The sequence below is a fragment of the Panthera pardus genome, unplaced genomic scaffold, assembly GCF_024362965.1.
Source record: "Panthera pardus isolate Hobbes unplaced genomic scaffold, ASM2436296v1 HiC_scaffold_11, whole genome shotgun sequence".
Taxonomy (NCBI): domain Eukaryota; kingdom Metazoa; phylum Chordata; class Mammalia; order Carnivora; family Felidae; genus Panthera; species Panthera pardus.
The window spans coordinates 98,982,219-98,994,805 of record NW_026526666.1 but is presented as its reverse complement, the minus strand read 5'-3'; the positions used below and the strand labels follow the sequence as shown (position 1 = coordinate 98,994,805).

The 12,587-nt window shown below is 59.7% G+C and overlaps 1 protein-coding gene across 2 annotated transcripts in view; it reads left to right on the top strand.

The window, feature by feature from the left end:
- The window catches only part of PEX14 (peroxisomal biogenesis factor 14), a 144,370-nt gene extending 138,271 nt beyond the window's left edge, over positions 1–6,099 (top strand). For both annotated transcript variants that reach the window (XM_019461356.2, XM_019461355.2), the window contains 2 exons: positions 2,882–2,973; positions 4,787–6,099. In XM_019461356.2, the coding sequence (XP_019316901.2) occupies positions 2,882–2,973; positions 4,787–5,234 (540 nt within the window). In that variant the 3' untranslated portion in view covers positions 5,235–6,099. The remainder of the gene's footprint in view (positions 1–2,881; positions 2,974–4,786) is intronic.
- The last annotated feature ends 6,488 nt before the right edge of the window (positions 6,100–12,587 follow it).

Sequence of the window (12,587 nt, the reverse complement as noted above, 5' to 3'; positions counted from 1 at the left end):
AGCTTTTGCGTTTGCAAAATGAAGTGAAACCGGAATCTATTTCTGATGGAATCTGGGGGTACCTCCTGTGAAGAGGGGTCCCCGAGAATCCCCTTTCCCCTTCTTGGTACCCCACACACGAGGTGCTGCCTGCACTTCCCCCACAGAGGCTGCGGTCGCCCACGGCTGCCTCTAGCTGCTGTGCGCACTCCCCGTGGGCTAGCGGCCCTTAAAGCAAGCGGGAAGCCTGTATTATGGCCCCCGCCCCACTCTCCTCTATTATCTTTGGAAGCGGTGGCCTGCCAATGGCCAGAAGCCATTCCGGAAATTGGAAAACTGTTTGCAGACCTGAAGCATTAAGATTAAGACCACATGTTGCATTTTAAGAGGGGAGGGGGCCCAGGATTGTGCTCGGTGGTTGAGCGCTGCCTCTGTGGGTTTCTTGTGCTTGCCTCCCTGCTGGTCCCGCCCCCCCACCCCCCCACTCCCGCCACCCCCGCCACCCCCCCCACCCCCGCCACCCCCAGCTGCCTTCATCCTCTCCTGTCCTGATGAGGGGCTCACTGGTGCTGTGTTGAAACCCAAAAGAGGGAAGACTTTGGTTACCCCATAAACCAGAGACTCAGAGCTGTGTTTTCTCAGCTGTAACGTAAGTTTTTATATCTGGCTTCCAAACTCCTACTGCAGCACTGTAAAAAATTAAAAAGAAGAGCGTTAAGTAATTAAAAAACCTACATAAAACTGAAGGCTGGGAGTTTTCTACAACTGTTTTTTAAAGAGACTGGCTAAAAAGCCCCAGATGTCAGATTTTATTTCTAAATCCTGGCATCTGGCACCATATGCGTTTGGAAATTTGAGTCCTTTGTAGGCCGGTGAGTGGAAATTGCTCCCTTGTTAATGGGCTGCTATGGCTTTCAAGGTCTCAGAGAAGCCAGAACAGTGGCTCCTGGATCTGCGCTGTCTGGTGGTCTGGAGCGAGGACCCCGAGGGGATGTGTGTGCGGGCGACTGGTGTTTGCAGTGGTTGTGTGCGCTCCCGCCAAGACCTCCGGCCCCTCTGAGGGGCTTCTCCCTGTGAAGGAGCGCTCGCCTGAGCAGGCCCAGAGCGGCCCCCACCCCAGGCTAGAGGCCCGCACAAGGCTGGTGGGACCGTCCAGGGCCCCTCCCCGCTGCCAGCCCGGGTAGAGGTGTCAGGGAAGCCGGGGCCTTGCACGACTAACCAGTGCACTTGAAGCCACCGGGAGGTGGCGTCCAGCCTGGTGGATGCAGGCCCGCGCACCTGGGCCCGTCATGCCTGGAATTGGCCCATAAACACTTCACAGGCCGCTTGGCCACCGGCAGCTACCACCTGGGGGGCCACCGTTTGGACTTTCCTCTTCTCTGTCTGTCTCAACAAGATTTGCCCAAGAAAGCTATGGTTGTCTGAAGTTTCTTTGGAAAATGGTCAAATCAAAGGGGAAAGGTATGCATGGAAAGATGGTATTTGTCCCTTTCTCCCGTGGACCCTCTTCGGGGAGAGAATCGGAGTTCAGTCCTAGAACAGCCTCTTTCCCTCTGCTGAGCCTTCAGAGTCATCCCCAAACACTGACTGTGGACAGACTGTGTGGCCTGCATGCTGTGGTAGCTTTGCACTTAGTGGGGTGCGGCCCGGGGGCCCGACCCCACTGAGGAGGGAGACGCAGGCCTCCCAGGAGCACGGGAAGGTGCTCCGAGGCGAAGCCTGTCTTCCGGGCCTGCTTGAGATTGGAGCTGAGGGCCGGGCCGGGCGGGTGCCCAGCGGTCTCCCTGACCCCCCAGTACAGGCACGCCTCAGAGATACTGCGGGTCTGGTTCCAGACCACCATAGTGAAGCAATTATTGCAAGAAAGCGAGTCACGTTACTTTTTTGGTTCCTCGGTGCGCGTGAAAGTTCTGTTTATGCTATACTTTATTAAGGATGTAGTAGCATTTTGCCGAGAAAAACGTACCTACCTTAAATTTAAAAATACCTTATTGCTAAAAAATGCTGATCGTCATGTGAACTTTCAGCAAGAGTCCTATTCGCTGATCACAGATCCCCACAACGAATACAATAATAATGAAAAAGTTTGAAACACTGTGAGAATTGCCGAAGCGTGACACACAGACACAAAGCAAACGGTTCCGGGGCACCCGGCGCCGACAGACTTGCTCGATGCAGGGTCGCCACCGACCTTCCCTCTGTAAGAACGCAGGTCTGCGAAGCGCAGTAAAACGAGGTAGGCCCGTACTGTGGGGTTGTGGTGGCTGCCGGTCTCACCCCCGAGTCCAGTGCTGTGTGTGGTGATCTCTGCAGGGAGGGTGGCTCCGCTGGTGTAGTTGGTGTGGAGATGGGAGTCACCTGTTCTGTTAGTTGGTTTTAATGGGACGTTTCAAACCCGTGACGGAAACAGGGCTGCAGCCCGGACAGTGTGCTTCTGTCGCACAGCTGGGCGCGTGTCTCAGCCGGGCTCTGCTCGTGCCCCCAGCTTGCTTTGCGGCCCCTGCCAGACAGTGGGTCATCACGTATCGCAGACACTTCCTGTTTGCATCTCTTGAAGGATAGGGGCTCTTTTGCTGCTGGTATTTTGCACAGCCAGAATACCGTTACTCTACGGCTAAATGCATGTCACAATTGCTTAATATCATCAGATACCCGAACAGAGTGGTGGCAGTATTTGTTTTTAGGGTGCCGTCATTTAAACAGAAAGACCCAGGAGGGTAGACCCCTGGATGGGCAGTGGCAGAACCTTCCCAAGCGGTCTCCAAGCTGGCACGCAGGACACAGCACGCCCTGCATCCTGCTGACGCTGCGGGCCCTCCCGCCACCCTGGCTGGCGGAGCTCCACGGGGCGGGAGGGGGGGGTGCCGCTCTGATCCTTGTTCTCCCGTGTTTTGACTTTCAGGCCACTACATCTACCAATTGGATCTTGGAGTCCCAGAATATCAATGAACTCAAGTCGGAAATTAACTCCTTGAAAGGGCTGCTTTTAAATCGGTAGGAAGAGAGAGGGGGTTGGGCTGTGGTTCTGCCCCAGCCTAGGGCCGCCAAGTGGGAGCCCCTGGGGCCTGTCCAGCTGTCACGGGAAGGGATGAGACGAGTTCCCCTGAGGGGCCCCTGTCTGTCCAGCCCCTCATTGAGCCGGGAGACTCAGGGGTTGAGTTTGGGAACCTTGGGAGCTTCTGTTTTCCCTCCCCCAGAGGCGCCCCTCCCCCCACCCCACTCCAAGGGGGACAGCCTGGGGTGCCTTGTCAAGACCCGGTCAGGGACAGCTGCAGCCAAAACACGGGACCTGGAGCTGAAGAGAACATCCCCATCCTGAAACAGGGCCTCCAGGCGGGGCCATCGCCTCCTCCTCCCTCCTGAGCCCTGACAGGACCTCTCAGTGGACAGTGTGGTCCCAGAGAAGTTCCTCGCAGAAGGCCAGGGAGTCCTCAGCTGGAAGGATTCTCCGATTCAGGGCAGGGGACAGAAGCAGTGCCTGCCATCCCGCCCCTAGCTTCTTTGGTCTCCTCCTGTCCTGCAGTGACAGCACCTGCCATGAGCCCCGACAGTGGAGGCCGTGTCACCAGTGCAGCCCTGAGCGGAGGGGTGACCAACCTGTGCTGGCTTTAAATCCGCAAGCCCTGTGCCCCAGGAGCCACTCAGTCCCGAGGTGGATACTGGGATGGTTGGCCACCTGGCCTGCAGGGCACTTTGGGTCGGCCTTGCCTGGCTTCTCACTTCTCTGGGGTTTAGGAGGGGCTCTGTGAGGTGGTCCAAAGGTACACCCACTTGGGGTCAAGGATTGGGGGCTGCAGGGGTCTTGTGGCCCCAACCAGGGGACCCATTTCTCTAAGCCACCTTCTTGTAGGCCCTCTTGGGAGAAAAGAACATGGCCCTAAGAGAGGTGTGACCGAGCTTGGCGACTAGAGGGTTGTCATTAGGAGAAATCTTTTGTGTTTCTGAACCTAGGAGACAAGAGCCTTTGAGGTCAGGGGGACAGAGAGCAGGGAGTTTGGAAACTTTGGAGGCAAGGAAACCGCAAACTGCATTTTCTGTTAGCATCCACGCTGCCTTTGTTGTATGCACGCCATGCTGTGGGGTCGGGGCAGTGGGGGGAGCTGTCCTGAGACCAGCGCTGGTGACCGTGGGCAGCCCAGGAGGGAGCAGGCCATTGTCCTAAGCCTTTGTCCTCTCGGCTCAGGCAGAGATGGGCCTACCCGCCCTCGAGCCATTGCCAAGCGGACCTGACCTCCCGGGTCCCTCGTGCAATCGGCTTAGGTCCAGGCTGGCCCAGGGCACCGGCGTTACCCTTCTGGTTGTGAGGTCTCTGAGCCCATAGCCAGCGGCCAGGCCTTCCCACTTCTGCCCAGGCCGGAGATAAGGTAGACGGAGTCGAGGCCACGTGGCTTGGGTCCCCAATTCCCTGGCTCAGCCTCAGTTCCCTGCTGGCCCCTCCATCCCCAGCCCCCTCTCCTAGGGACTAAGGACTGGGAGGGAGCGGGCTTCAGTTGTGACAGCCCCTGAGGCCAGCTGTCCAGTACCTGCCAAGAAAGGCAGGCCTGGTCCAGGCAGGGAGGGCCCGGGAGGCACCCTGAGTGAGGCAGGGTGCTCTGAGGGCACTTCTGGCTTCCACTTCTGCTCCAACCTCCAACCAGCCAAGAGGCCTTTTTTCTGGGCGGCAGGGTGGGAGGTGGGCGGCCCAGTGCGTCCTGCCCCCGGCTCAGCGGCCCTGGGGGAGTGCGTTGGCCGGGGGATGTGTGCGGCTCTGCCGAGCGAGGGCCCCAGGGTACCGGCACCGACCCTGCTTCTTCTCTCCCTCTGTCAGGAGGCAATTCCCACCGTCCCCCTCGGCCCCGAAGATCCCGTCCTGGCAGATCCCGGTCAAGTCCCCGTCCCCCTCCAGCCCCGCTGCTGCCACCCATCACAGCAGCAGTGACATCTCGCCCGTCAGCAACGAGTCCACGTCATCCTCGCCCGTGAAGGAGGGCCACAGCCCCGAGGGCTCCACGGCCACCTACCACCTGCTGGGCCCCCAGGAGGAGGGCCAGGGGGTGGTGGACGTCAAGGGCCAGGTGAGAATGGAGGTGCAGGGCGAGGAGGAGAAGAGGGAGGACGAGGAGGAGGAGGAGGATGAGGACGTGAGCCACGTGGACGAGGAAGACTGCCTGGGGGTGCAGAGGGAGGACCGCCGGGGTGGGGACGGCCAGATCAACGAGCAGGTGGAAAAGCTGCGACGGCCCGAGGGTGCCAGCAATGAGAACGAGCGGGACTAGGCCCCGAGGGCAGCCGGCCTCCGCTGGGCCGCCTGGCCGGGTTCCTCCTCCTCCTCCAGCTCCGGGAGGGCCGCCTCGTGCAGGCGGGGCCGAGCTGTCGCAGCCTTCCGCCTCCGTGGGGCCCGAGCTCTGTGCGCGGGGACGAGTCTCCGTGCAGCCGGCCTCTCTGTCCTGAACGCCAGCCCCAGCCTGCCGCTTCCTCCGCTCGGCCCCAGCCGGCTGGGCCTCGACCTTGTTCTCACGTCCGGCTGAGGGCGCAAATTTTCCGGGCCCGGGCCCACCTCAGCCCTGTCTCCCAGACGGAGGTCGTGTCCAGGGCGTGTCTGCTGAGCATCTTAGCTAACCTAACACCGTGCATGACAAGAGGTAGTTTAATTACCTGGCTCCCGGTCCTCCGCGGAGGAAGAGCCGCGTCGATGTGGTATCTGCTGACCTGCCGCCCTCCCGTCCTGCCGCGGCTGCTTCACTAGCCTCACAAGGGGCCGGGGGCCGTCTCGTCATGTGTCCAGAAGCCACGGCCCTGTGCTCTTCTCTCTCTCGGCAAGGGCCTCCCGGGGCCCCACAGCCAGCTCTTGTCCAGAGGCTGCGCCCCCACGCACCGTCCAAGCCCCACCGCGCCCGTCGTCCTTCCAGACAAATGAAATCATTCTGCACTTCTCCCGTCCTCGCTCGCTCGCTGCATCGTGACTCAGCTAACCCCATGGCGAGACGTGGTTCTCACTCCCACGTAGGAGCCAGGCGTCAGGGCCCCCCCGTCTGCCCCCCGCCCCCGAAACACATGTTCATTTGTGTGATCAGGTATGGGTTTCAGAATATAAGATACTACTGTATATAATTGTAATAAATACGAGTTGTCACTATTTAATTCCTGCCTGTGGCTCCCTGTCTGCTCGCGGCATCCTCTGCCCGGGAGTGGGTCTCACCCAGGGCTGTGCCCCTGAGCCCGGAGGGGGGCCGGGTGGGTTGCCTGGGCAGCCCTTCCCGTGGGCCCGATGGGTGACAGGCCCTTTCCTGAGGCAGGTTTCATTAGCCGGTCACCGACGACGGCTGGAGGGTTTGGTCCTCGGCTCGGAGTGTGGAAGGGCGACATCCTGATGTGGGAAGGGACCTCATGTTACTGTATATAGACCTGGTGTTGAGCGTGATGAGCTCTCCTTCCTTAAATGGATGAATGTGCTCCCAGGAGAGCGTGTGTCTCGCTCCGTCTTCCTCCCCCGTCTCCCGCTCTCCCTCCCCGTCTCCCTTTAACCTTCACACGGCGTTCAGCTGCACCCAGAAAAACACGCGGCGCTCCTTCCGAGGAGCCTCTGCTCCCCCAAGCCCCCGGTGCTGCGTGCGGACAGAGGGCACCGCCACACCCGGGGGCCTTGAGTAGATCCAAGGCGGGGACCAAGTGCAGGGACAGTGGCCGCGGAGGCGGAGCCCTGCAGCCCGGCGTGTGCCCTGTGGGCGAGCGCCTCGCTCCCCCCGCGGGCCGCCACGCGCCACTGCCCGGCGCCCCAGGGAACGAGGTGCTGTTTTGTCTCAGGAAACAGTTCTTCTCCTGCCTAGGCCTCTCCTTGGGGCCGGGAGCCCAATCCCCTTCCCGCTGCCGCAGACCTGGCCCTGTGGCCCAGGGCGCCGTGCGGGTGTCAGGTGACAGTGACTCGACTTCCTGAGCGCCCAGGCCTCCGGCCCACTCGGGCGTCACCTTTGATGTTCATAACCTCCCAGGACGTCCCTGCGGTCCCTTTTCCCACTACGTGCTCCCTAGGGCCAAGCAGAACCCTCAGGGACTCCGTGCTGGGGGGTGACGAGCCCGCCCTGGGCCAGGGCTCCCGGTGTCAGGGAGCCAGGCCGATGGGCCGGAGACAGATGAGCAGAGGGTTGGGGGCCTGGTCTGAGCCTTTGGCTCAGATGTGGGATCCATGGGATGTGGCCCGAGACCGGGCTCCGTGCCCTCTGACAGTGGATGGGAACCCCAGGGCCTCAGTGGGTGCTTCGGGGTTCTCCCCATTCAGCTTGGTGACCATTTGGCATCGTCTCTAACTTGGTCCCTCCTGCAATGGCACCGGACGGGGAGAGCAGAGGGCAGGTGGCCTGGGGTGGCACTGGCCGGAGCCATCAGGGTGGGTGCAGTCCGGGCAGTGCCACCCCACCTCCCCATCCAGACGGGACTACCTGAGGCCTCACCATCCCCAGCCAGAGGCAGAGGGGTGTCCGTGGCGGGTCCCTGGGGCCCACAGGCAGGAGATGGGGAAGGAGACCTGGGCCTGGAGGCCTTTTGCCCTGCGGGTCCTGAGCTCCAGTGTCGGCTTTTGAGGACAGAGAGTCTGGCGAGATTTCAGGGAGGAAAAAACCCCTCCCCAAAACGGCGTGAGTGCTGCCTAATAAAGGCAGCTGCTGGACGGAGGGAAAACAGCCCTTTGAAAAAAAAAAGCCTTTCATTAGAAAAATAATGCATTTCATCCAAATAAGGTAAAAATATTTGGAATGGGGCAGAAGTGAGCAGCAGGCAGCGCCCGTCAGGCCTTTCTGGAAGGGGGAAGATTATTAAACTCAATTACAATGTAGTTTTGTAAAGCGTCATTTAGGAAAGAACAGGCCCCAGTGCTGGGAGGCTGCGGGACGGCCCTCCTGGCCCCGGGGTCCCCCCCGCCGCCCCCTGTGACTCCCTGGCTCTGCGGGGCCTGGTGTCAGTACTGTCCCCCGAGCAGAGCCCAGAGCAGAGGCTGGGGAGGCTGCTCCCCGACCTGCCCGCCCAGCCTCCTGAACTCTATGTCCCTGACGTGCCCCCCCCACCCCCACCCCGCTCCCTGGTCTGGGAAGGGGAGCTTCCTGGGGGAGGGAAGGGGCTGCTGAGTTTTAAGTGTTTTTTGTTTTTTGGTTTTTTTTTTTGATATTGCGGAAGCACATCTCAGATGTTTTAAAACTCCAGTCAGTATAGAGAGGAGCAGAGAGCACACGATCTCCCCTCTACTGTCTGGTTTTGCGGGTGCACTTACAGCCCCCCCAACCCCGCCTCTATTTTAATAAAGATGGGAAGTTCCTTTCACCCTGTCCCGTGACTTGCTTGTCTCACTGCAAGTGAATCCTGTGTCTTTGGGAGCTCACACCAAATGGGAGTGGAGGGTTCCTTAGAAGGCTCTCCTCCCACCCTTGCCCTTCGCCTGGCCAGGAGCACTGAGGTTGGTTCTTGGGTCTGGGTCTGGAACCTCCCTCTCCTCTGGTGACTGCCTGGCCCTGGCCCTGTCCCTGCCCCAGCCCTGCCCCTACCCCTGCCCTGGAACCCAAAGAGGAGGAAGGGCAGGCAGGAGACATTTACTGACGATCTGAACCTCAGGAGTTTACTTAATTCTTAGTGCTTCTTCGCCTGTTTAGGATGGTTTCTGCCCAGCCCCCCAGAAAAGAGGGTCCAGGCAGCAGGTGTGAAAGTGCATGTGAGACCCTGCAGGTGTGGCTCCAGCCTTAGGGGAAATGCCCACCGGGGGGGTAGACCCCAGTCTTGCCCCTGCTGCTTTGCCCTGCACAGGTGTTTCCCACCCTGGGATCAGCCACTCCCACTGGGGCGGGTGGGGGGAGCAGCCACAGTGAGACCCCTTCAGGGTGTGGTGCCGACCTGGGACAGCCGCCCCCTCCTGGGGAGAGCCGGCATAGGTTGACATGCAGGGCCTAACTGGGGGGTGCTCTCTGCGGCCCCCTTGTGCCCCCCCCCCCAGCTTCCATCCCCCACTCCCCACCCCAGCATTGTAGGGGCCTTTCCCCTGAATGACGAACAAGCCTTAGTAGTTACTGAGCACATTCAAGTTCATGCTCTTCTAGAAGAGATAAGATTTTACTATTTCGTAAGGAGAATGCCTGAAGCCTTTCCTTGTTCCTGACAAGTCTTGGAAGGATCTGCTTTATGGTGACAGGGCCACATTTTTAAATACACCCTGGAAACTCCGGTGCCCAGCCCTCTGCACCCCCAGCCTGGCAGTCCTGGGAGAATCGTTTCCAGGCACTAGCAGTTTCCCGGATGCCTTCTAGGTCCAGGGTGCAGCACCCAGGTCTGAGGAGGGCTCTGGCCACGGCCGAGGGGATCCTTTGGTGGGGAAAAAGCTTTGGTCTTTCTGAAGCCATATGTCACCCTCTGAGGGGCACAGGGTACAGGGCTCTCAGGAGCAGCTGGGTCAGGCTGCTCATCACCATCTGCCTCCCGTGCTGGCTGCGGGCCTCCTGGGAGCTGCTTCCTGTCTGGCCTGCCGGAGAGGGTGGGGCGGCTCCTCCCTGCGAGGGTGGCACAGGCCCGGTCCCACAAGGTCCCCAGGGTTCCGGCCCGTCTGAAGGGCCCGACTGTCCACCTTGCTCCCCGGACGCCTCTTCGCCTGCCACCTGCTGTGCCCTGGCCACGGGCCAAGCCAGCCTGTGGGGCCGGGGCCGCCTCACGAAGGCTGGTGCGTGAGCTGCCATCGCCCAAGTTGACAGGGCGGGCTGGCCACGTGGCCTAGGGAGGGGGGCTGGCCTGTCGCCATGGGTCCAGGCGGGAGGGAGCACGGCCGCTCATGAGTGCCGAGGCCCGACTCCCATGTATGACTCAGCGGCTGGTAGCACCCAAGCCGGGCCAGGTCTGTGGGAGGTGGGCAGGCCACTGAGCTCAGCGTGAGCTTGTGCAGCTGGTTCTGGCTCTTTCCAAGAGGTTACAAAACTCTTGAATTTGCCCCAGTTTGGGTGTAGGAGCATCACAGCACCACAGCCAATTAAATCCAAGAAGGAAAACACGTTTTACTGCATTTCCTACCGAGTCCAACAAGCCACGGGGAGTGCAGTGGGGCCCAGGCCCACTCGGCGCCCCTGGGGTGCGTGCCCCTGCAGCTGCCTCACCGCCCACTTGGGGGCGGGGACACGGTCTCATCACGGGTGATGTGGCCACTCCTCTCTGCCCTCCTGTGGGGCGGTGCCCGGGACTCAGGGCAGTGAGCTGGCCTGGTGCAGCGTCCCGATGGGTCACAGGTCCTTGTCCCCCTGAGGCTCTTTGGAGGGGCCCCCCGTCCCTGGGCCGGGCGCAAGGCCCTCCTGATTCGTCTCTCGGGGCCCTGGGGCCTGCCTTGTCCATGAGTCCAGTTTGGAAGCCGGCCCTGCCCTCGGCCAGGCTGGGCCTCCCTCCTGTCCATCGTGTGTGACTCTGCTGAGATCCATCTGGGCCCCGAAGGCCTGGGGGTAGCCAGGGAGGGGGCCTTTTAGGGGGTCCGCCTTGAGTCTCTCCTCCCTCCCCTGGGTCCCAGGAGGCCCCTGAGAGGCAGCTGAAGATGGGAGTCCCTGGGAGCCTCGGTGGGCCCCTGCCCCAGCACCCAAAGGCGGCCCTGGGGTCACGCCATCCACTCACCCAGCTGAGGTCTGGGCTTGGCTCTGCGCCTCCCCCACCCCAGCCCCACGGGAGGGCCGCTTGGCCCACCAGGGCCTGTGAAGCTCCAATAATGGTTTTAATTTGTTGAACTTGTGTTTTATCCCATAAATTAGTCACTGTTTTATTTAACAGAATCGAGATAGCCACAAACAATAGGCGAGTTCCAACTTGAACATTTTAATAAGACAGAAAAAAGTATATATTTTCGCGTCTGTTACAAACATATTTATGTAAATAGCCTGTGGGCTGCGTTCCAGGAAGAAAGAAGAAAAGGAAGGGCCTTCTGTGCTGGGGCTGGGTTGGGAATGAGGCTTTTGTGGTGGAAACGACAGTGAGCAGGGTGCTGGGAGGGTGTGGACCCAGGTGGGGGGGGGCAACCCCCCCCCCGCCCCCACGCCCCTCCTCCCACTGGTGCCCAGCCAGGGGAGAGGGGCTCTTCAGGGCTTCACCTTCCCACCCCGCTGGTTCCCTCCTCTGGGAGGTGGGTGTGCTCATCACAGCAGCCTGACACCCGGCGGCGAGCTGCTCAAAGTGGAAGAACTTGGATCCCACACACATCCCCGCCCCGGGGCCCTGGGATGCTTCGGCCACCTGGGAGAAGGTCAGCTCAGGGCAAGAGCGGCAAGGTGGTGTAGATGAGGTTTAATGGGAAAGCAGGTCACCATTTAGAAACGTCAGGGTGAACGAGGCATGAGGCCTGTGCTCTGGGCGAGGCCTGGTGGCTGTATTTGCGCCGTCCACGCTTCTGGGGGAGCCCCCCCCCCCCCGCCCCATTGATGGGCCACAGGGCCGGCAGCTCAGGCCTGGGGCTGGTGGCTGCAGCCCTAGGAATCGGCCCCCTCTGGCTCTGCCCCCACGTGCTCCAGGCAGGAGCCGAGCCAGCATCCGGATCGGATCCGGGTACGCGCCGTTCCCAGCCCAGGCAGGTCCCTGCAGGAAGAAGGAAGGAGCCGAAGGAGGCGGCAAAGGATGACCCTGCCAAGCGCCTGCCCGGTAGCCCTGGCTGCGGGAGGCTGGGGCTGGCCGGGGTCTGGGGCCGGGGGGGGGGTGGGGAGCCTTTGCCCGAGGCCTGGGGCTACCAGGCCAGTCAGTTCTGCCCTCCGGCAGCCCCTGAGCCTCACTCGGGGGGCTTCAGGCAGCGCCGGGGAAGGAAGCCACCTTTCCGGAGCTCAGGACCCGAGCTCCCCACCGCCTGTCCCCGGCAACCTGGGGGAACTCGGCCCCATCCCAGGGCCAAACTGGTCTGCCCCTTTCCTGCCAGGGTTGGGGAGTGACCGACTCCCTCCCCTCGTCCCTGCCCTGGCACATGGAGCCGGGCCACGGTTGTGCCGTCCTGCGTGGCCCGATCACTGCCAGCCACTTGAGGCTGATTTTAAAAATAAAAGATACCTTGATAGATTTTTTTCCAGTTTTTATTGAGTGAAAATGTCAAACCTTGCATCAGTCATGCAAAAAAAAAAAAAATCAAATAAATAAAACACATATATTAAATTTCTAATAGCACTAAATTCAAGTGGAAAAATATTCAGTTCTTAATAACCAGGTGCCGAGGAGACCAGATTCAAGTAATCAGAGCACACGCTGTTCAGTTCGGTTTTCACGTTCTGCATTTTTCGTCTCAAAACCTCTCTATATATCTCTATATATCTATATATGTATATACATATAGATATATACACACACATATGTGCATACATATTATTTTATATTTATATATATACACATACATAGTTATAAAACATTAAAAAGAGCATTGGTGGATCAAGCATTGTTTTCCCCACAGAAAGAAAATAAAACAAAAATTACACATTAAAATTCAAAATGAGCTAGCAATGGCTTATAGTCCTAGTGTGCAATATGGAGTTTACAAAAGGCTAGACTTCCCACTGTCGGCATCTTCTTTTTTTTTTTCTTTTTTTTGTCTTTTTTTTGTTTTGCTTTGTTTAATTTTGCTACATTGAAAAATGTTTTTGTGTTTTGTTTTTTGC